The sequence below is a fragment of the Atractosteus spatula genome, chromosome 20, assembly GCF_055471065.1.
Source record: "Atractosteus spatula isolate fAtrSpa1 chromosome 20, fAtrSpa1.hap1, whole genome shotgun sequence".
In the NCBI taxonomy this organism is placed as follows: domain Eukaryota; kingdom Metazoa; phylum Chordata; class Actinopteri; order Semionotiformes; family Lepisosteidae; genus Atractosteus; species Atractosteus spatula.
In genome coordinates, this window is record NC_142725.1 from 18522695 (window position 1) to 18544543 (window position 21849).

Below are 21849 nucleotides of genomic sequence, written 5' to 3' on the forward strand. Positions count from 1 at the left end.
AAGACTCGGTCCTGCTGACTGAAACAGCTCCAGCCAGCGCGCTTACTTCCGCCTAGAGGAGCTGTCGACTTGTGATTGGACGGTACATCGCAGCATCGTTTAAAATAAAACCGTGAAATGGACAGCCCGACAACAAAGTGATAACGTATCGGTACACGAATACCAAGTCATTTTCGGCATGTTGTTTTATTATTTTCGGACCTAGATGATATTAATCTTGAAATATTTTCCGACATTGTTGTTTCGGTTTACGGCACAGCCTTGGCCACGGTGGGGTTGTCCTGGCAACAGGCCCTGCTCACCGGATGGTCCCAGGCCTCTGGTTGGCTGAGACGGTGAAGGTGAAAGGTCGCCGTGTTAGCGCTGACGTCGCTCTCTCTGGGAAGATGGCTACTGTGGGAGCGTGTGGATGTGTTCGGGCTGTTGTGCCGCGGTGCAGCGGGCGGAACCGAGCCCAGAGGCTCGGTGGAGGTTTGCTGCTCTTCCTGTGCTTGGTGCTGGCCTCGCTGCAGGGGGCTGCGGCTGGCGGTAGGACGCTGGTGCTGCTGGACAACATCAATATGAAGGAGACTCATTCAGTCTTCTTCCGCAGCCTGGCCGGTAAGATCCGTGGTGCTCTGAACGAAGAGCTGAGGTGCAAACGTGAACCGCATAGCCCATGTATTCTGATTTTTAAAAAGTAACAGTTTGCCCAGACTTAGGCTTCGGGTGGTGCCACCTACTCAAAAGCGTCCATTGATAGAAGAGCGCTGAGCTTTCAGCACCCATAGACCACCCGTGTGATCGTCACCGGGATCGCGGAATAGTACAATGAGGCGCCGTGAAGTCGCAAGCTGACTTGAAACACCTGCATGCTGGGCCTGGGGGAGCGAACTGCTTCAGTATAGCTGAAAGAGAGACGAGAGGTGGACGGTGTCGCAAGGCGCAGGTCTGCGGCTGTGTTCGGATCAACTTCGCCATGTGAAGGATTTCCAGACCTCCCTGCTGCCTGCTCGGCTCTGCTCTCTGGATGAATCCGATGACTGTTTTCATGCGCTGTGCCAGTACTTGGGATGGTCGCTTTTAAATTACGACTTTGTTTTGTTTTTTACAGATACTTGTTTTCATATTGCTATTCAGTGGTTATTTGATTTATGTTTTGAAGGAATACGTAGATTATTCTCCAGAAATCCCATGGCTCATGAGGAGAAGCTACCGTTTCTGGGTCCAGTCATTAAATATGCCAGTGCTGATGCATTTTAGCCACTTTTATATATAAAATTATTTGCCTTTTATGATTTTGTGCAGTAAGCTTTAAATCGGTTGTACTTATTGGTAATGTAGTGATGTGTTTCTTATCCAGGTTGTCATTATAACTGAGAATTTTTGCTTAATCCACTCATAGTTGAAGAATAAAATAAGTGAAATTGAATTTGGGGACTGTATTGGGCACTAACAGTTAAATACGGACCAGGGGACACACTTGGAAACTATGTGAAAGTGCATTTTAAGATGAGAACAAGAGGCATTTATTTACACAAAGGGTTGTGGAAGTCTGGAACAAGCTGTGTAGCCATGTTGTTGAATATGATAACGTGATTTTTTTCTGGAAATGGCAGGACCAATTAACTATCATCTACCATGCGGGCTGGTGGGGTTGAAGGTCCTCCTGTTTGTAGTGTTCTTACCGTGACTGTGTTACAGACCGAGGGTTTGACCTGGCCTTCAAGACTGCGGATGACCCCGGCCTGTCCCTCATCAAGTACGGCCAGTTCTTGTACGATCACCTCATCATTTTCTCCCCCTCAGTGGAAGGTAAGTGTGGCGCCTCAGTGTCGCACTGCTGGTGCAGTCTGCTTGGCTCTCGGGGAGCAGCGCGGACCCCTCAAAATAAGAAAGTTAATAGGTTTTCTGCTTGGTATCACTGTTGGCGACACAGTCTCCACAACAGATAGCGAACACTCCACCTCTACCCGCGTAGAGACATGCTGCCTCTCCTCCAGGTTTATCCTGTGTAACAGTGTGCGTCCTCGAGCTGCTCGGGTAACAGGCTTTCTCGCGAGATGAGCCCGTGAGCTGTGCTGTGGGGGCCCTACGTGTCAGATGTGAGCCCCACTGAACAGCGGTTGGATGAGCTGGGGCAACGGGGCCCAGGGAGACCAAGTCCAACAAGACAGCATCTGCAACTTTTGGGCTGTGTTGTTTCCAATAATGGCCCCTGTTGTCAATCTGGGAAGGCGACTGTCATGTCTGTTGTATAAAATGTATATGTTAGTCCTAAAAAAAGATTTTCCCAATGTTAACTTTATGGATTTGTTGGGGTTAAATGTGACAATTTTCATTTGGTATTTATTACATTTTTTACAGTAGCCATTCTCTTTTTCTGTTCCTGTGAAGACGGGTGTTACACGCTCCCTTTTTGTCATCATTCAGCCTTTGCCGAGAGTAAGAAGCTCTGCAGTTCATTGTCCTGCAGGAGGCGGAATAATCTACTAATGGCTTTTTTTCCAAATCCTTCGATTCCTTAGATTTTGGAGGCAGTATCAATGTTGAAACGATCACCGCGTTCATCGACGGGGGAGGAAATGTCCTCGTTGCGGCCAGTTCTGACATTGGTAAGACTGGACTGGGTGTTTAAATGTCTCCCCTCCAATGCCGGATTCTACCTGCTTCTCTGCTGGAGCTCTGCTCTCTCCCTCCTCTCTGCCAGGTGACCCCCTGAGAGAGCTGGGGAGTGAGTGTGGCATCGAGTTTGACGAGGAGAAGACTGCCGTCATCGATCACCACAACTACGATGTTTCGGACCCAGGAGAGGTGAGGCAGCTGCGAGCCACACTGGTCTGTCTGTGGCAGTTTCTGGCAAAGGGCCATCGAGGACCCTTTACGAATTCTGTAACACCGCTTACATCTCCTGTGAAGGTGCCAGTAGGTGGAAAACGTGTCCATTTTCCCTGGTGAGAAATGGAAAGTCCAGGGCTCGACACCAAAACCTTATGTCTCTGTGCGTTTAACCACATTAGCTGTTTCTGAGGCGTGAGGTGGCCTAAAGGGTTAACAAGAGGAGTTTGTGAAGCGCTTGTCTGTCGCCCTTGTGCAGCACACCCTGATAGTGGCTGACCCAGAGAACCTGCTGAAGGCTCCAACCATTGTCGGCAGGCCCACTGGAAAGCCCATCCTGTTCAAGGGCGTCGGGTGAGTCCCCTCCTTTAGAAGCACACATGGTGTGAAAATGCACATAATTACACCTCCATGTTTTGCATGGTCTGCTAAAGCAAAATGCTTGAAAAGTCCAGAGGCTTGATAATTTATGTGCAGGAGCCCTCAGCTGGTGCAGTCTGACACCTGGCTTTCTGTGCAGTGCCAGTTTGATGTCGCAGGAGTGAGGGTGTAACTGGAGCTAACACCTGTGGTGGTGTATTTGTCCAGGATGGTGGCTGACCCAGACAACCCCCTGGTCCTGGACATCCTGACTGGATCCTCCACATCCTACTCCTTCTTCCCAGACCGGCCCATCACTCAGGTCAGCCAGGGACTGTGGAATTCTGCAGTGTTGGCAGCCTTGAGCTTGACTGCTGCCTGTTCCCATGATCGCATAGAAATCTAGGACCTTGAAGTGTCCAGTGGCTTTCAGTTGGTTGTCATGCAGATCAGGTTATATCTAGTATCTTGAATAAAAAAATTCAGGGTTCAGGTTTGTAACGCTTCACTCTGAAAAGTGAGCCATAGGAAAAGGTAGTTCAGAAGAAGGGTTTGTTTTCACAGTATTGTAAAAGAATATTTGACATTGTGCTGTAGCTGCAGATGTATTGATGGCAGACTGATGCTTTATCTGCTCCTGTGTCTCAGTACCCCCACGCGGTGGGGAAGAACACGCTGCTGATCGCTGGCCTGCAGGCTCGGAACAACGCTCGAGTGGTTTTCAGCGGTTCCCTAGACTTCTTCAGCGATGCCTTCTTCAACTCTGCGGTGCAGAAGGCGGTGCCAGGCTCTGAAAGGTGACTCTCTGTCCCTGCCCCGAGCATGACTGCGCTTCTGTGCAAGCACCTCCACCCACCCCACAATGATTAAAGCTGTCTTTTTGTGTAAAATAGTTTTTGTGCTTGTGTAAGTACTGCAGATGTGTTTGTAGCCATTCCGAGGAGCGTTGTGCTGTTCGCGGTGCTGTGGGGCTCTAACGGGGCTGTCCCATCCATCTGCAGGCATGCCCAGACTGGGAACCAGGCGCTGGCGCTGGCGCTGTCCCGCTGGGTGTTCAAGGAGGAGGGCGTGCTGAGGGTGGGCGCCGTCTCGCACCACCGAGCTGGGGAGACTGCCCCCCCCAGCGCCTACACGATCACAGACCTCGTGGTGAGTGCGGCAGCCCGGGCAGTCGCCGCGAAGCCGTGTTTTCTTTCTCTTCTAAAGAAAATGATCTAAAAATCGTATTCCTTGGGGAAAGGTGTTTCTGAAGATGTCTGCCTTACTGTTATTGTATACTCACGGACTGATCATCTTAAAAGTCTTTAGTAGGTGTTTGAAAATGAACTTCTACCTGTTCTACAACATTCTTCTGACCCGTCACCTGAAGCAAGCCTGTGTCACTGTTGCACAGCCACAGCCCAGAGCTCTGGGTCTGTGCTGCTGGCGACTCATTAAGTCTGAAAGGGTCTGTGCCCCTGTGTGTCTGCAGGAGTACAGCATCGTGCTGGAAAAGCTGTCTGACGGAAAATGGGTTCCCTTTGATGGAGATGATATCCAGCTCGAGTTTGTCAGGATCGACCCCTTTGTCAGGACATACCTGAAGAAAAACGGTAGGACTGACCAGAGCACTTCATCTCTAGCCTGTGCCCACAGGCCCTGTGTCCTGCTGTGTACTGTCCTACAGGGCAGCAGCTATTAAAATTTAATAATGAACATACCATTCATTTTTCTAGGTTTGAGTTTTGTAATGTTCTTTGGGTAATGTAAAAACAGTGTGTTAAAATCTTCGCAGGTGGAAAGTACAGCGTGCAGTTCAAGCTTCCTGATGTCTACGGTGTTTTCCAGTTTAAAGTAGATTACAACCGGCTGGGATACACCCACCTGTACTCCTCCACCCAGGTGAGCCCACAGCACTGCTGCCACTGGCTGGGCTGTGTGCCGGACTGGCGAGCTCTCAGCTCCTGCCCATCCTGCCTCCATGGGTAAAGCCCTGCTGCTGTGCTTGTGCAGGCAATGCGAGATTGGCAGCACAATGAAGCCATCTTGTACAAGCCTCTGCTTTTATTGCCCTGTGTGTCTTTTTAAATTGCACATTTTAAAAGTCAAACTATTCTTATTTAGTATGAATTTAAAATAAGTATTTTGACCTGAATTAGATTGGAAATGAAATATGTTGGTTTGTAGTTATGAGTGATTGACTGATTTTAGTACTTTAAATAAACCTTTTTATTAACTTGAAGCACAAACAGTCTGAACAAGGTTATGGTGCAGAAACCAGTGGATACATTGAGTAAGACATGAAGTTCTGTCTGGATATAAAAGAGAATGTTATGGCTGTAGGTCAGTGATCTAAAAACAAATAAAGTTCAGTCGTCACAATATAATTACTATCTCTCATATATGTGTGTATATATATATGTGGCTTCAATTAATCTGCAGCACAATTTGATGTGTCTTTTAAATTCCAATAATTCAGATGTGTGCCTAAAAAATATTAGATGGTCTCCAATCAATCACCCAAAACATAGTCAAAGGCACGTCCATAACTAGTCCAGGTCCTGAAAATTATTTTACAGATTAATGGATATTTTGCTGCCTGGGTGCATTAACCATGAAAGTTAATACTTCGGTATTCATAAATGACACGTTTGTCTGTTTTTTTTTATGTGTAACTATCTTTTACAAAAGACTTGATTGCTGGTCACGTACAGTTCACTTAGTCTCCACCTGACCAACAGCTGAATGAGTATTTGTCTTAATTTACTTGGGTTCTTATTCTTTGGAGTGTTTTTGGAAATTGTGATGAACAGCTGTAGTTTTCTTGTGCTGAGATGAATTGTCTGTAAAGGTTAAGACGTTTTACAGAGTGTCTCTACCTTGCTCTGTCATAGCTGTGTGTCTTCTGGTATATAGGTAGTTGAATAATATGAAATGCAGAGGGCTTGTGTGTCGCTGCACCTGCAGCTGGATACAGTTGTGTTCAGGCTCAGATGCATCTTTCTCTCTTGACAGGTGTCAGTGCGCCCCCTGCAGCACACGCAGTATGAGCGCTTCATCCCCTCTGCCTTCCCCTATTACGCCAGCGCCTTCTCCATGATGGGCGGCCTCTTCATCTTCAGCATCGTCTTCCTGCACATGAAGGAGAAGGAGAAGGCGGAGTAGAGTGGCGTCTCGGCAGCAGGTCCGGAGTTCTGCAGCTGCTGCTACCGCTGGGCAGCTGTCAGCAGCCCCTGGCACATCTGGCAGGGCCACAGCACGTGGGCCTGGAGGGGCAGCAGCGGGGTTGGGGGTGCTGTCTGGTTTTGTTGTGCAGTTCTCTCCGTCTCATTGATTACTGGGGTTAAGAAGGGTCAGCCTGTCATAAAAGCACTGTTGTTCTGGGTTTTTTTCTGTGTTTTGTGTTTTGCATTGCATTTCCTGCAGAGTTCTGAAGAACGATGAGAGATTCAAGAGAGTGTCACCCTTCAAGAGAGATTTAAATTAAATCTTTTTATATACAAATTTTCAGTTTTTGAGGCTCTCACCTGACAGGTTTTGTTGCCGTTTGAACCAGAACAAATAAAACAACATTCCACCCTCACAACTGTGCTGTTTTGCATTTGACGTGTATTTTCATTTAAGGTACCAACCTGAATTGTTGCACAAATTATTCATTCCTAAAACCGTGAGAATGTACTGGAGCCTTAACAACACATGGAATTGTCTCTTGAAACAGTTCATTTAGGAACTGTTGATTCTGAGACAAATCCAGAATGAGACCTGAGGAGCTGGGAGTTATATAGGTGTGCTCAAATCTGAAATTGTTTCAGACTGATAAGGAATGCCCTGCCATCAACATGCTTCCCATTAGTGGGTTTAGAGACCTGAAAACTGCTGTAGACGGACACGACAGTCAATTATCCTCACTATAGCAACTGCTCTGTTCACGCTGGTTTGCTAAATGTTCAAGACCAAAGCGCGCCAGGGTCTGCAAAACTGCATGGAGTTTGCCTTATGTCTCAAAATAACTTGGCCCCTGTACACTGAGCAGATCTCGGTACAGTACATTTGGCAGGGCTTTAACAGGTTGAGATTTTTTCTGTCTCGGATCACTTTAAGCGGAAGTACCGTACGGCGTAGGAATAAAGATTTTTTTATTTATGCTTAAAAGAACAAAAATTACAATACAAACAAGAGTACATATAACAATTCAAAACAAAAAATATTTTCAGGGGTACATATTACTACATGTAGGAATAAAGATAGTTATGGTTCGGTGTTTTTACTGTAATACACAAGCAGCTCCTACAGCGCCGGCGCAACGGCCCTGCCGGCATCGCGACAGTGCGGCCGCTTGACGGCAGTGTGGCGGCGGCAGGCGCAGAGGCGCCGCCGCTTCCGGCTGCCGTCCAGGACTTCCGACACAGTGCGTGAGAGTGCGAGTGTGGCGGCGAGTGGTGAAAACAGGGCTAGCAGGCGCGGCGGCAGAGATTATTCACCAGCCCTAGGAGAGGACGCGCCCGTGTAGGCTGCGGCGAGTTTGCTTGCGAGCGACCGGCCGGGTGTGGATAGCTGCCTGTGCCGCAGGCGCGATGATGCTGACGGTGTACTGCGTGCGGAGGGACCGCTCGGAGATCACCTTCTCCCTGCAGGTCTCCGCCGAGCTGGAGCTGCGGGACTTCGTGGCTCTGTGCGAGCTGGAGTCGGGAATCCCCGCCGCGGAGATACAGGTGACGCGGACTCGCCGCGCCTGGCGGACCGGCGTGGCTGTCCTGTGCTCTCACTTCTTCTTTTGTTGACGGAGAGTTTCAAGATTGTTTTGCGCTTTTTGTTTGTCCTGTGGTTAAATATACACCTACAAAGTAAAGGCTCTCGTTAAAGGGCGTTGTTGCTTTGAGCTACACCCGGTTTTCTTCTCCGTCGAAGTTTAGCGTGGTGGCTTCACTCCAGCGAGACAAAGCGAAACAAGTCGGTCCCCTGCGCGTCGCCGGCTGTGTTGAAGCCGGGATGCACAGAGTCGGGGCGGAATGCAAATGTGCATTTACAGCGTCGTGAAGAGAAACGAGCCGGACAGAGATCAGTAACCGCAAGTACCCATCCCCTGGAGTCACGGGCGGCCGTTTGTCGTGGTGATCGCTGAGCTCCGTGCCCCAGGGTGTCGCTCTTGCGTGTCTTCAGAAACCGCGGACACGCGTGGCGGTGTTGGCCAGGGCCACCGCCTGGGGCAAATTAACACTGCTGTGCGAGACTTGGGAATCAAGCTGCCGTCGCACAGATGTATAGTTCTTGGTTTTTTTCCCAATTGCAGGCTTTTTAGAAGGCAGTCGATCTAGAAAAATGACGTTAGCCAACGACAGGAGGGCATTCACCCCTTGAAACTCGTTTGTTGAAGCTTTGGCGAACTCGTCCCTCCTTTTCTTGAATGAAGGCAGGGTACCAGCGTCAACAGATTGGCTGGATAACTTGTCCCACTCTCCCATCACCCTTTGTGTAGCGATTACTGTATGTTCTCGGTTTTTAACACACTTCCCTAAACTATGATCGTAGTTTCTCAGGTGTCCCTGGTTTCTGTTTCGCTGCTCTGAAGAATGTTTTCGGATTTTGAAAACTTGAATTAGGTCTCCTCAGTCTCGTTTCTGTTGAAGATGAAAGAAGTTCAGTTATTTTATCCTGTCAGAGTAGGACACTCACTTGAGCTTGGAAACCCACCTGGCTGTTCTTCTCCAAACTGCTGCCAGAGCAGCAGTGCCTTTTCTTACACTATTAACTTAAATTATGTTTGCCTTTTTATTGCTTTTGCACATTGTACAGATGTTAACAAAACATCTCATATGAACAGTGTGTTTTGCCTACCTAGGTTCCCTGCGTTTGTCTACAGTAAGTCATAAGAGTTTGAATTTTGTGGAAACCCTTTTGACTTTAAAACTTATTCGGTGTTTGCTTATGTTCTTAATGTGGCATAATTTAAAAACCTGTGAGGTTTACTTGCCATACCAGATTTTATACTGTTCTAAGTCAGGAAGAGTGTCTTAAAGCAGACCTATATAGCCTTTGATGTGGGTTTGGGGTGACCTTGTTCTGTGCAGCATTCTGGCAGATCCCCTTCAACCGCTACCATCCTCCCCAAATCCCTGTCTCTTCTGTCCCTTACCACTGCTTTCCAGCTCCCTCTTGTTCCTTCTTTGGAAAATAGTCTTCCTGAAATTGTCAGCCTTTGTTTTGGACTACCTGTACGGTAGAAATCAAGTGATCACAGTAGTTCTCTCACCTCAGTTTTCTTATTCTTCATGCTTTGAAAACGTGTCCAGTAACACCCCCTGTCATCAGGAATGTGAACTGACCTAAACAACGGACCTAAAATGTGTTTCCTATATATTACTAAACACAGACACATGCTCACGTCTGTTCAGGGATTATTTACAGCAGCGACGAGTCCCTGAGCCCAGGCCTGATACAGTCCAGCCCCGCTGTCACTCGCCGTCTGAGAGAGTGACAGACTTACTGCATGTGACAGAGACAGCAGTGTAGGGAGGGACTGCTGATTTCCCAAACACAAATGACCCTCCACAGAGCCATCTGCTCTCTGGCTGAAGTCTGAGAGCCGTTCCTCTAAACCAATAACACACACCGGAGTAACAAGCCCTGCCCAGCAGGTGCTAAAAAGGACACAGATCTTACCTCAACTATAAAAAGAAGCTGAGCCCTTTTTCTGACCCTAAATTTAGTGTGTCTCTCCCGTGGTCGGGAGTACTTGCAGGCCGGAATGCTGGACTCTGGTCCTTGCAGCCCCTGGGCTCTCGCCAGGGTGACACCCATGTGGCTCCGGAGGATGGGAATGGGTTGTCCTTGACCTCGTGTACCGAGCCAGTCGTCATACGACTGGCCACTTGCTTGTCACGTTGCCTTCGACGCAGGCCTGCCCTAGCAACAGCCCTCCTATTAATGGATGGTGGAAAGGACACTCTCTCCCGCATGTATAACATTGTGTGTGCAAAGTTTCATGCTTTCTTAATAGAGGTGGTAGGGAACACTGGGTGTATGTAAGGAATGGCTTTCTAGAGGTTAAGAAGAGCTGCGGTAGTGATATTGATGTGCTGGCTAGAGCTCGCTTGCAGATCGTCTCTCTTTGTTGGGCAGTGGGAGTACACTGCTCATCGTCTTTTGTGCTTGTACGTTTTGAGGGCACTGGGTGGAAAGAGGCCTTGCCCTGGGCCAACGTCACTGCTGAGTGGTGACTGTAAGTTTCTACCTGCTTTTATGGAGATTTGCTGGGAGGCTCTAGAGCCTTTAAGGAGGTTGGGGGTGTCTGCCTGTGGCTCAGGTGGCTTCAGGACCCGTCGTTCAGCGCCCTTCTTTTCCGCCCCGTGTAGATCACTCACGCGGAGCAGCCGCTTGGAGACTTGGCGCGGACGCTGGGCTCGTATGGGCTGAAGGACGGGGATGTGGTAGTTCTCCGGCAGGCAGAGAGACGGCCTCCTGTCCAGCCAGCCTTCCCAGGTAAGACTTAGCACTGCACACAAGCATCCATTATTTTTAGCACTTTCAGTTCTTCTTCCTTGCTTGTTTTCTTTAAAGTCTGTGTTGGAGATTTTCAGTGTTGTGCGTTCTCTGTCCCGCTGGCTCTCTCAGGCCTGCCCAGGATCGACTTCAGCTCCATCGCGGTTCCTGGGACCTCCTCCACCCGTCAGCTCCCCGCACAGCAGCTGCGCTCTCCGCCTCCTCCTGCACCCCCCTCCCTGCATCCCGGTGCATCCCCGCAGGGACTGGACGACCCTGCCTTACTGCGGGACATGTTGCTGGCAAACCCCCACGAGCTGTCGCTGCTGAAGGAGCGCAACCCGCCTCTGGCTGAGGCCCTGCTGAGTGGGGACCTGGGTGAGTGGGGTGGTCGTATCACTGCGTCACTCCGAGCCTGCTGCACACTCCAGTCTCACTCCTGTGCATGCGGCGCTGATCCCTGTCTGTCTGCTCTCAGAGCGCTTCACTAAGGTGTTGTTGGAGCAGCAGCAGGAGAGGGCAAGGCGGGAGCAGGAGAGGATCCGGCTGCTGACTGCCGACCCCTTTGACCTGGAGGCCCAGGCCAAGATCGAGGAGGACATCAGGTGTGGTCCCGCTGGGCGCCGGAGGAGCTACTCTGATCATAAGAACAGGCCTGGCCTGGGTGTCTTCTGTGCCTCGCTGTGTTCAGGCAGCTTGTGTGGCAGCGTTCAGGCAGTGACGTGTGCCTCTTTGCTCCCCTCAGACAGCACAACATCGAGGAGAACATGACCATCGCCATGGAGGAGGCTCCCGAGAGTTTTGGCCAGGTGGTGATGCTCTACATCAACTGCAAGGTCAACGGACACCCTGTCAAAGCCTTCGTGGATTCAGGTGAGGTTCCCTCTCCCTGCCCAACACTTTCAATAGCACTGAAGACGCACAGCACAGCCAGGGAAGCCCCAGCGCTGCCTGTGGTTTGCACAGTGAAGATGAACTTTACTCTGACTCGTTGGAATATCTGCTCCAGCCAGTTGTGTCCTGTGGTTTGTGTCTCATGATGAGTGTAGGACATGCCCTGAAGCCCCAGGTTTATTAGTAATAATTCTGATGCTTGTATCCATGATGATAGACAAAGGTTGTAATGTCTCACATGATTTATACAGTCTGGGTGAAATACCTTGATTGAGGACACCACAGTGGTGTTGCTGTCCTGTGGTCAGCCAGTCTGGATCCCTAGAGCCTTGGCACCGCTTCGCGCTTCTGCCTCCACTTCACTGGCCATGGTGTCTGACTGACAACCTTCGCTGGCTTGGCGGTGGAGCTGCAGGACTGCAGGCTGAAAGCTGTGCCCCCGTCTCGCCCTGGCAGGAGCCCAGATGACCATCATGAGCCAGGCGTGCGCCGAGCGCTGCAACATCATGCGGCTGGTGGACAGGAGGTGGGCGGGCATTGCCAAGGGAGTGGGCACGCAGAAGATCATCGGCAGGGTCCATCTAGGTAGGGGCTCGCAGTCCGGCGCGGTCCAGATTTGTTCTTTGTAGTCAGTTTGTTTCCCTGTGCTGAGCATCAAAGGAAATGCCTTGTTTAATTTACACACGTACACTTACAATGAATTAACATTTTTAATTAATAAGAAGTAATAATTCCTTATATAGAACTTTTATGGACACTCCACCGAAAGCACTGGTGGACTCCCCTCCACCACCACCAGTGTGTAGCCCCACCTAGATGGTGTGACAGCAGCCAAAGTGCGCCAGTCCTCTCCCCACACACTAGCTCTCAGTGGGGAGGAGAGTAGAGTGATGAAGCCAGTTCAGAGATGGGGATTATTAGGAGGCCGTGATTGGTAAAGATAAGGAAATTTGGCCAGTAATGCTGGGGTAACACCCCTACTCTTTTTAAGAAACACCATGGTATTTTTAATTACCACAGAGTCATGACCTTGGTTTTATGTCTCATCCAAAGGATGACGGCTTTTTACAGTATAGTGTCCCCGTCACTATACTGGGGCATTAGAACCCACACAGAGCGTCCCCTACTGGTCTCACTCACACCTCTTCCAGCAGTAACCTTAGCTTTTACCAGGAGGTGTCCCATCCAGGTAGTGACCAGGCTCACACCTGACTCACTGGGTTGTGGGAGTTGATGGGGGCTCAAGTAAAGAGATGATTCAACCTGTTGAATATCAAGCCTGGTGAAAATCACAAAGAAAAACACAGAAAGGAACCAATACGCTCCACACATCAAGAGAGCAGCACACTTAGGACATTTCTAGCGGTTATAGTAAGAGAATTGTTTTTGCTGATGCTCTGCATATCATGGTTTCGTGTTTAGTTCAGTCAGATCAATCAAAAGTTCCAGTTTTGTTTGCATTTTGACAGAATTTCAGTTGGGTTGAATGGAATGGGATGATGATGATGATGATGATGGTGGTGTTCTGGTTCAGCTCAGGTTCAGATTGAAGGCGACTTTCTGCCCTGCTCCTTCTCCATCCTGGAGGACCAGCCCATGGACATGCTGCTGGGCCTGGACATGCTGAAACGCCACCAGGTCAGTCCCCTGCATCACTGCTAGTTCTTGCTTTCTTCTTTTTTCTGTTGATTGTTTATTTAGTGCTTTGTGTTTCCGGACTTTCTTTTCATTTTGACATCCGAAGCACGTGTTTTGCTGACATGGTGTGAAATTAAAGGGGAATGTGAATTAAAGGGGAAAGTATAAAAATCAACAAGTAAGCAAGATCACAAGGGCAGTGGCTGTGCAAAGATAAGAGCTGTTCACAAAACTTGGGCTGTGTGAATGTGCTTGCGTGTTTATTTTTACCCTTTGTTGACCAAAATGTCATGATTATTCTCAAGAGTACAGATTTTCATACTGTACAATAATCACAGCTAGTTAAGTAATTGTTCATAAAGCTGCCAAAATTAATAAAACATTCCACAATCAGATGGATTATCGAGTTAGTAAGGGGTAAGTTTTCTAACTTGCCATTGGTGAAGATACAAATGACTGCTTATTGTAGATTAAAGGGAGTGTGTTGTTGTAACATACACACCAAAAATGCAAAATTCTGCAAATACTATTATGTATTGGTTGTATCGTTTTGATAAATTCTGGTATGTGTGTCCTGCTTGAAGAGTCTTTAAATGAAATCTGTCCTCTAAAGGGTTCGACACCTCCTGGCTAGAATGCAGTCATGCTGAGATTTGTCTCACTAGTATAAAAGCAGTTAAAGTAAACCTGAGGACTCCAGTGTCCATTGCTGTGAAATCAGTTAACAAACCCTTCAGCTGTCAAAGAGATGGGAATCTGAGACGAGCTGTTGGCTGAGACCACAGCTGCAGAGGCCAGAGTGTGCACAGGCTGTGGGAGTGAAGCTGTGGTGTGTTCCAGTGCTCCATCGACCTGAAGAAGAACGTGCTGCTGATCGGGACCACGGGCTCGGAAACCCGCTTCCTGCCGGAGGCAGAGCTGCCAGAATGCGCGCGGCTGGCGTATGGAGCGGGCCGGGAGGAGGTCCAGCCCCAGGAGATCGCTGACCGCGAGCTGGCCGAGGCACTGCAGAGATCTGTGCAGGAGTCGGGTAGGAGAGGGAGCAGGCTGGGAGTGGTTGGGACAGGACGAGGAGCTGGGACAGGCTGGAGAGACGGGTGGGGCAAGACGAGGAGCTGGGACAGGCTGGAGAGACAAGTGTCTGCAGAGGGCAGAGAAGCTGAGGGCTGGCTGGAGCTGAGGGAGACAAGTCAGGGAGTGTTGGACTGACAATAGCAAAGACAGATGAGAGTGAGGAATGCAACTAAAAAAGTTGTCAGACAAATGGAGAGACGCACGGAGAAAGTCCTAGTTTTAGTAGTAAGCATGATGTGTGTATTAGCATGACATTTGCGTAACAATTTGCACGGTGTGTCTGTGCATTGCAGAGCACTTACCACTAAACCTCCAAGACACGACCTGACAGAAACTTGGCATGAATGAGTTTTTATGTGCTGTGGAGAGTGACGCAAGGATTTGTTCTGAGGTTTTGCTTGCAGTCTTACCACTATCTGTGTGTCCGAACACTGAAAGGACAGCTAACTGTTAACTAAACCTTATCCTGAAAGGAAGTATGTGTTGCAGTAAGTGATTTAAGAGGTGAGACATCACATGATTAACAAACCATGGGCTGAGACTGTTGCACCTGTGTACAGCAGGCGTGGGGTCAGAGCCCCTTAGCTGCAGCCAGGTGACTCCAGGGACTGCACATTGCCAAGCTCAGTGTGATGTGCTTTTTTACATTCATGGGGGCAGTTGATTCATTCCGTGTGTGTTGCCATTCATCCTACACTGGAACCTCAGACAGCTACTGAGTGGTTTCACCAGTGAATCTTTCCCCTGAGTGGTAGTAGAGGAGTTTATTGCCATATATACATGTACACTGGAATTCTTATTCATGCCGATCTCTCAGGACACACACAGTACAGCAGACAACACTACACAATGTAGGCAGTACATTACAAACATAATATAAAATAAATAATAGCAACCAGTGTGCAAGTACCACTGAGCTCGCAGGTCCAAAGCACTGGTCCACAATTACAATGATAATTCAGCCAGAGCTTGTGAGCATCTGAAAGGTTATGAAAGAGTGGGGCCATTCACACCTCTTCAACAGTTAACGCACGCCCTGTCCAGCAAGTGAATTCATAATGGTAACTAAAGACACATTGGACTGCATTGTAATAAGATTGTTAGAATCAGATTGTGAGAAGTATTGGGACCAGTGTCTGTAAACTGTGTCAGATAAACAATATTCATATTTCTCTTTCCACAAAAGAGTTGAAAAGTGAGACCTCTAGTGGCCACCTGGGGTTCCTGCAGCATGCTGTGTGAGTGCTAACATTGCCCTTGTGTGTTGTGTTGTTTTCCTGTGTCCTCTAATCCAAGCAGAGAACCAGAAACAATGATGCATGTTGTGCTGCAGCTGGAGAGGCCCACCAAGCAGGTACTTGTTTGCTTTTTGCTCTTTATATAACTAAGTGCAGGTGTGCAGTACGTTTATTGAAGAAGTACCTTCTTAACAGCACAGTGCTTTAATGCCAGGTAAGAGAGGATTGTGCTGTTATGAGGGTAGGGGGAGAAATTATACTTGGCCAAGGTTTGAACTGTGCTGCTCTTTTTTTCTGACACTATATTAATTGTAGTTTGTAAAGGCAGTGCTCTATTGCAAGGTGTAGGCACAGGTATTTGCTAGATACCATTCTCGCAAAATGTGCAATGAATGCCACGTTTTCAAACAGGGTTGCTTGTGTCATTGGCAGTAATCTGTCAGTCATGTTACAGCACCTTCAGGTCTCTGAGTTATATGTTGCCGTGTTTTTAGATACTGAAGATGGACGAACTACCTCACCGAAGCCCCCTCTGTACCCTGCGCCCGCTGCTAGCTGTCCCCCACATGGTCAGACCCTGGACCGGTCTGTGTCAGCCCCTGACCCACTGATTCCCCTCCAGCCTGCTCAGAGGCTCAGCCCCAGTGCAGCAGAACGAAGCCAAAGTGAGCCGCAGTTTCAGGGTCTTCCTGCGGCGACCGCTGGTTTACCTGCAGACCCCCCAGTGACCGCCGTGGGCCAGGATACATCAGGGGAGCCGATTCACACACCAAGTCCTCCAGCCCTTCAACTCGGAACTCCAGCTGCTTTGGAGGTCATACCGGGGTGGGATGTCAGCACAGGCAGCATTAATCTTGAAGAGTCGCTGTCCTCCTTCCCTGACAAATCTCCTCAGGCCTCTGAAGAGATCAGTTTAGCTGATGGGGATCTTGTTCCAGATCTTCAGCCCAGCAGGGAGCCTGTTGACCTAGAAAGTCTACAGACAGGGTCTGTCCCAGCCACCTCTGTCACTGTAGACCCCCAATGCCAAAGTAACATGCAGAATAAAGAGGACGTTTTGTCAGAAAGACAGTCAGAAGTTGGCACTAGTGAGGACATGGTTGGTAAACTAAGACTCCTCTCCCAGAATTTAGGAAGCAGAAGCTTCACAGAGAAACCTGATTTGAAGTCAGGAAGTCCCAGTAATATACTAGAGGTAGGATTAAGGAAGGATTTTGGTGGAACACAGGGCGAGAGCATGGCATTAGAAGGCTTAAGTGATTGTAAAACACAAAGTGATAGTCTGGACATGGACTTGCAGGGCTCGAGAGGCCCTGACTTGCCGGAGGAGAGCTTGGACATGGAGCTGCAGGGCTCGAGTGGTCCTGACACTCAGCAGGAGAGTGTGGGCATGGAGCTGCAGGCCTTGAGTGGTCCTGACACTCAGCAGGAGAGTGTGGGCATGGAGCTGCAGGCCTTGAGTGGTCCTGACACTCAGCAGGAGAGTGTGGGCATGGAGCTGCAGGCCTTGAGTGGTCCTGACACTTGGAGGAAAAGTGTGGGCATGGAGCCACAGGCCTTGAGTGGTCCTGACACTCAGAGGGAAAGTGTGGGCATAGAGCTGCAGGCCTTGAGTGGTCCTGACACTCAGAGGGAAAGTGTGGGCATAGAGCTGCAGGGCTCGAGTGGTCCTGACACTCAGCAGGAGAGTGTGGGCATGGAGCTGCAGGCCTTCAGTGGTCCTGACACTCAGAGGGAAAGTGTGGGCATGGAGCTGCAGGGCTCAAGTGGTCCTGACACTCAGCAGGAGAGTGTGGGCATTGAGCCACAGGCCTTGAGTGGTCCTGACACTCAGAGGGAAAGTGTGGGCATGGAGCTGCAGGGCTCAAGTGGTCCTGACACTCAGCAGGAGAGTGTGGGCATTGAGCCACAGGCCTTGAGTGGTCCTGACACTCGGCAGGAGAGTGTGGGCATGGAGCTGCAGGCCTTCAGTGGTCCTGACACTCAGAGGGAAAGTGTGGGCATGGAGCTGCAGGGCTCAAGTGGTCCTGACACTCAGCAGGAGAGTGTGGGCATTGAGCCACAGGCCTTGAGTGGTCCTGACACTTGGCAGGAGAGTGTGGGCATGGAGCTGCAGGCCTTCAGTGGTCCTGACACTCAGAGGGAAAGTGTGGGCATGGAGCTGCAGGGCTCGAGTGGTCCTGACACTCAGCAGGAGAGTGTGGGCATTGAGCCACAGGCCTTGAGTGGTCCTGACACTCAGAGGGAAAGTGTGGGCATGGAGCTGCAGGGCTCGAGTGGTCCAGGCCCACAGGAGGACAACATGGGCATGGAGTTGGAGGTGGCTGATGTTGAACTTGAGAGTAACAACAGGCCCACAAAAGATCCTGAGCTGATTTCCTCACAGGAGTGTCTTTCTCCTATCTTGGGAATTGCCAGGCCAGAAGACCTTACCCATGAAAATTATGATGAGACATCTATAGGCAAGATGCAGGAGCTTTGTGGGGAAAGTCCACCAGACCCCAGTATGGTGAGCCTCTGCCCTCCACCTTTGACGAAAAACAAGCCTCAGGGTGAGAAGCAGGGGGCAGACAACACCCACTCTCTGGCCGCAGCTCTGTTGGAGCTCCATGAGCTTCTAGTGGCTAGCAGTCGTGGTGCTTCTCAGGATCTCACACGTGGAGACAGCCCAGTGTGTCAGAGACAAGATGCTGACAGTTCTGATGTTCCTGTCTCTTGGGGTCAGACATGCATGGAGGGTGGGTTTCTGGTGAATACCGAAACAAAGGCAAGTATTGCCAAACCTGAAACTGCTGCTGCTGAATCTCCTTCCCCTTCCCCCTCACCTAACCTTCTGTCTGTAAAAGAACAAGCTGACAGAGTCCAGCCTGCGTGGGTTCCAGAGATAGAGCAGGGTCCTTCCGAAATGCAGACAGGTCAAGGATCATCTGGAGGAGAGTCTGATGTCTTGGAGGAAAAGCTGCTGGTCTCCAAGGACCAGGAGTGCCAGTTGCCTGGGAGTGGCCAGCTGGGGAGAGGGGTAGCTTCCGGGAGAGCCAGTGTCCCTGATGCCCTGGACTCGGAGATGGAGGTGCCATTAAATGCCGGTGCTGGTCCACTTGTTTCAGGGGTTTCCGATGGCCAAAGCTTCCCCCAGGTCCTGTTTCCTTCCTCTGGTGGAGCTCCTCTTGTATCTCCTGCTCCGCAGGGTGTGGCTGCCACTCGGCCACTGCACTTTCCCGATGCCCACATCCAGAGGATCACCAGTGCTGGGTTCACTGCCACAGAGGCTGTGGAGACTCTGGAGCAGTTCCAGGGAAACCCGGAGTTGGCTCTGTTGGTTCTGTTGGCCAGAAAGATCAAGGTCCCCACTTAACAGCTGCTGAACTCTCTGCAGAAATGTGTGGCAGGAACCTGGCTCCCTGACTGCACTGGAGGAAGGACTGGAAAGTTGTGAAAGTGTTCTGCAAGGCCGTCCTGTGCTGATTGCTGTGCTTGCTAATGTTATGCTTGACGAGCGCTTGTTGGGCAGCCAGTCCGCTGGAGGAGAGGTGTTGACCTAAGCCAGTCAGATCATCGCGGGATTGTGAGGTGCTGACAGTCCCTCTGCAAGACTCTGCAGTTTATCAACTTTTATGTTTTTATCCTGGGATGTAACTGGCTTCTTCGGGGGTGTTGTTTACTTTAGATAATAACAGTAGGGGTCCATCTGACACAGGTATTGAAAAGGGTGTTTGATGATGGAGATTATTAATACTAATATTTTTTAAGTAAAGTCCATACAGACAGTGTGCCAGATTTCTGAAATGCAACCTCATGTCTGCACTGAGCCGAAACCCTCCCAGGAGCACGGACAGCCTTTTCTGCATGAGAAACAAAAAGATTGCATTGAAGTCTACTCTGTTATACAGAGTGCTGCCATATTTGGGCTTGTTTTAAGGAGTGCAGCATTTTAGTATGTCCCAGCTTTGTTCATTCTTGATCAGGGGCAATAAGCAGCATATTAAGCCACCACACACACAAACTAGTAGGTTCTGTGCTCTATCAGCTGGCAGATGTATGGCCTCAATTGTCTTGGAGATGGGCAATGTTTCGCCTCCCATGGATGCCCCCCCCCCCCCACACACACACACACCAAAACATGACTGGGTACTCATGATATGCTCCTCAAGAGAATTAGTTTGAAATTGGAGGTGGGGAAATGAAGTACTGCTGTACCCGAGAAGAGGTCGGTTGATTGTTTTGCCAAATAGCCATGTTCTGATCCTCGGGAGTTAGAGCATTGATTTCAGGGTGAGGATGGGAGCAGAAGAGCCAAGTCTGTCTGCCCCTGTGGAGCTTCTCATGGTGCAGAAAAGGCCAGTGACTTCCTAAAGCCTTCTTTGTCTCTGCATTGGTCTCTGATTCTCAGTCATGGCGATTCCATCCTGTATTCTGTGTAATTATATGTCCTGCTGAACCTCCAAGGGATAAAGTACATCAAGACTGTGGGTGTTGCCCGTGCCTGGGGGCCATGTGCCAGTCATAGGCAGGTTTATAAGTTTACTTTCTTTTTTAGTTTATTCACTTACGTCACATCCAGTTTTGTGTGCTGGATTCCCTGGCAGTTCCCGAGAGTGTTTCTGATGAGGTTAGCTGTTTTTGTGCTGAATGACTTTTCCTGCATTAGAACATCTCCAGAAATTGACAAAAATTAGGAGAGAGGGGGAGTTTGTTTCGAAAGCTTCAAGACGCAGTGTTCAACACTTTGCAGATAATTGTATCTGCATCATAGTTTAGCAGTTCCTTCAGGGCACTGTCGGTTTTAGTAAGTGCACCAGGGTGGGCGCAGCTGGGGGTATGTGTGGCCTAACAGGCAGCACGATGCTCCCTCAGCGCTTGTCTTCCTCCAGGGCTTACTGTCGGTAGAGGGAAGCCAGCAGGAGAACACGCAACAGGTACTCCTGTCCTCCTCTTCCAAAGTGATGGTGAAAGATCTTAAAGTTTAAAACTGGTCTTAATCTTCAAATCTAGGTTAAGGGATTATGAAACACAAATCCAGACCTTTTAATGTAGTCTAATGAAATATTTTTTTAAGTTGCCCAGGTTCATCTTCAGTTTTCATATGGTCTTGAAGTTAGCGGAGCTGAGGCAGAAGCCAGACGATCGAGTGAACAGCGCACACGGCAGGGCTCCCCTGAGAGAAGAGGTGATAATCCACCGCTGTCAGTGTTGATGTGGGGATGATCTCTAGGGTTGAAGACAGGATTGCGAAACATCTGCCAGGGTTCAGGAGAACAGCTGTTGTTCAGCCGGAATTATACCTCAAATCAGCTCCTTGTACTTCAGCTCCCCTGTCTCACTGTCAGCAGCCTGATCCAGCTGTCCACCGATTCATCTGATTAGTTATTTTTTGATTTTTTTAGATTGGTTCTGTACCTACAGCATTCAGACCATTTTAAAATTCTCTGTTCTTGTATACATAATGAAAAATAAAATTGGTTCTTTATATTTTATTTTTTGTGTTATACTTCATTAAAGAATTTTGAAATAATATGACCAGTTTAGAAGCACAGTATCAGTGGTGACTTCCGACTGGAAGATAACTTAAATTACAGTTTTTGTAAATGATGATTCAGCAAAATTAGCTCTAGGTTAATAAATAGATATTTAAAATAAACTGTTTTGAAGTTGCTTTTCCAGGGTAAAAGTGAGTAAAGCTATTCTGGAATCAAAAGGTAAATTAGTTGACAAGCCTTTACTCTAAAAGTCTTTGACACAGTGCCTCATTTTTTATACTTAATTGACAAATTGGTAAAACAAAGTGAGCTGTACCAAGTCAAGCAAATATCGTCAAAGCCTCCAATAAGTAACTGAACATTCTTGCATAATATAAAATGGTGGTGAACCAAAATTCAGAAACACCCAGAGGAGCAGATGGGCTTCAGAGTTGTATTCTTTCAAACCTTGTAAAAGGCAGAACAAAGAGGATGCTGCTGTTAGACGTGCCCGTTACAGAGAAGTTACCTTTTGTGCCAAGTTTGAGTTGAGCAGTTTTGTGGAACAGCATCACTCTGTGTTGGGCTCATGTGTTCAGTCTTACAGAGCAGCACCTCCAGTGGCTCTGGTGAGCCTACCAGGATGGGAGAGGTGCGCTGACCATTTTGTGCACTCAAGTCTTCCACTAATACCATCCATGTATTTTCTAACTGCTTCATCTGACACAGGGTGGTGTGGCTGCAGGTGCAAGGCAGAGTACACCCTGGACAGGACACCAGTCCATTGCCAGGCAGACAAATACGCTTACGGCAGGGCCAGTTTTCCCAGAAGCCAATCAACCTACCAGTATGCCTTTGGTCTGTGGGAGGGAACCACAGCACTCGGAGGGAAACCCACATGAAAATGAAGACAA

The 21849-nt window shown here is 49.0% G+C and overlaps 2 protein-coding genes across 2 annotated transcripts; both read left to right on the top strand.

Moving 5' to 3' along the window:
- The first annotated feature begins 305 nt into the window (after positions 1 to 305).
- ddost (dolichyl-diphosphooligosaccharide--protein glycosyltransferase non-catalytic subunit) lies at positions 306 to 6739 on the top strand. Its single transcript, XM_088937861.1, has 11 exons — positions 306 to 600; positions 1684 to 1794; positions 2508 to 2594; positions 2690 to 2793; positions 3077 to 3171; positions 3406 to 3499; positions 3826 to 3974; positions 4179 to 4326; positions 4649 to 4769; positions 4952 to 5058; positions 6172 to 6739. Exons 1-11 carry the CDS (start codon positions 306 to 308, stop codon positions 6319 to 6321), a joined length of 1461 nt encoding a protein of 486 aa, XP_088793987.1. The 3' UTR covers positions 6322 to 6739.
- Positions 6740 to 7563: 824 nt separating this feature from the next.
- ddi2 (DNA-damage inducible protein 2) lies at positions 7564 to 20950 on the top strand. Its single transcript, XM_088938251.1, has 9 exons — positions 7564 to 7868; positions 10509 to 10635; positions 10768 to 11013; positions 11114 to 11240; positions 11381 to 11508; positions 11986 to 12114; positions 13064 to 13167; positions 14008 to 14197; positions 15974 to 20950. The coding sequence occupies exons 1-9, from the start codon at positions 7731 to 7733 to the stop codon at positions 18832 to 18834; spliced, it is 4050 nt and encodes a 1349-aa protein (XP_088794377.1). The 5' UTR covers positions 7564 to 7730; the 3' UTR covers positions 18835 to 20950.
- The last annotated feature ends 899 nt before the right edge of the window (positions 20951 to 21849 follow it).

What these genes read in the sequence shown, in the direction of transcription:
- ddi2 (XM_088938251.1), top strand. Translation starts at nt 7,731, where the DNA reads ATGATGCTGACGGTGTACTGCGTGCGGAGGGACCGCTCGGAGATCACC. An exon ending in TCCCCGCCGCGGAGATACAG is followed by an intron (nt 7,869 to 10,508) that starts GTGACGCGGACT and finishes CGCCCCGTGTAG; the next exon opens with ATCACTCACGCGGAGCAGCC. An exon ending in CAAAGCCTTCGTGGATTCAG is followed by an intron (nt 11,509 to 11,985) that starts GTGAGGTTCCCT and finishes TCGCCCTGGCAG; the next exon opens with GAGCCCAGATGACCATCATG.
- ddost (XM_088937861.1), top strand. Translation starts at nt 306, where the DNA reads ATGGTCCCAGGCCTCTGGTTGGCTGAGACGGTGAAGGTGAAAGGTCGC. An exon ending in CTTCTTCCGCAGCCTGGCCG is followed by an intron (nt 601 to 1,683) that starts GTAAGATCCGTG and finishes ACTGTGTTACAG; the next exon opens with ACCGAGGGTTTGACCTGGCC. An exon ending in ATGTTTCGGACCCAGGAGAG is followed by an intron (nt 2,794 to 3,076) that starts GTGAGGCAGCTG and finishes GCCCTTGTGCAG; the next exon opens with CACACCCTGATAGTGGCTGA.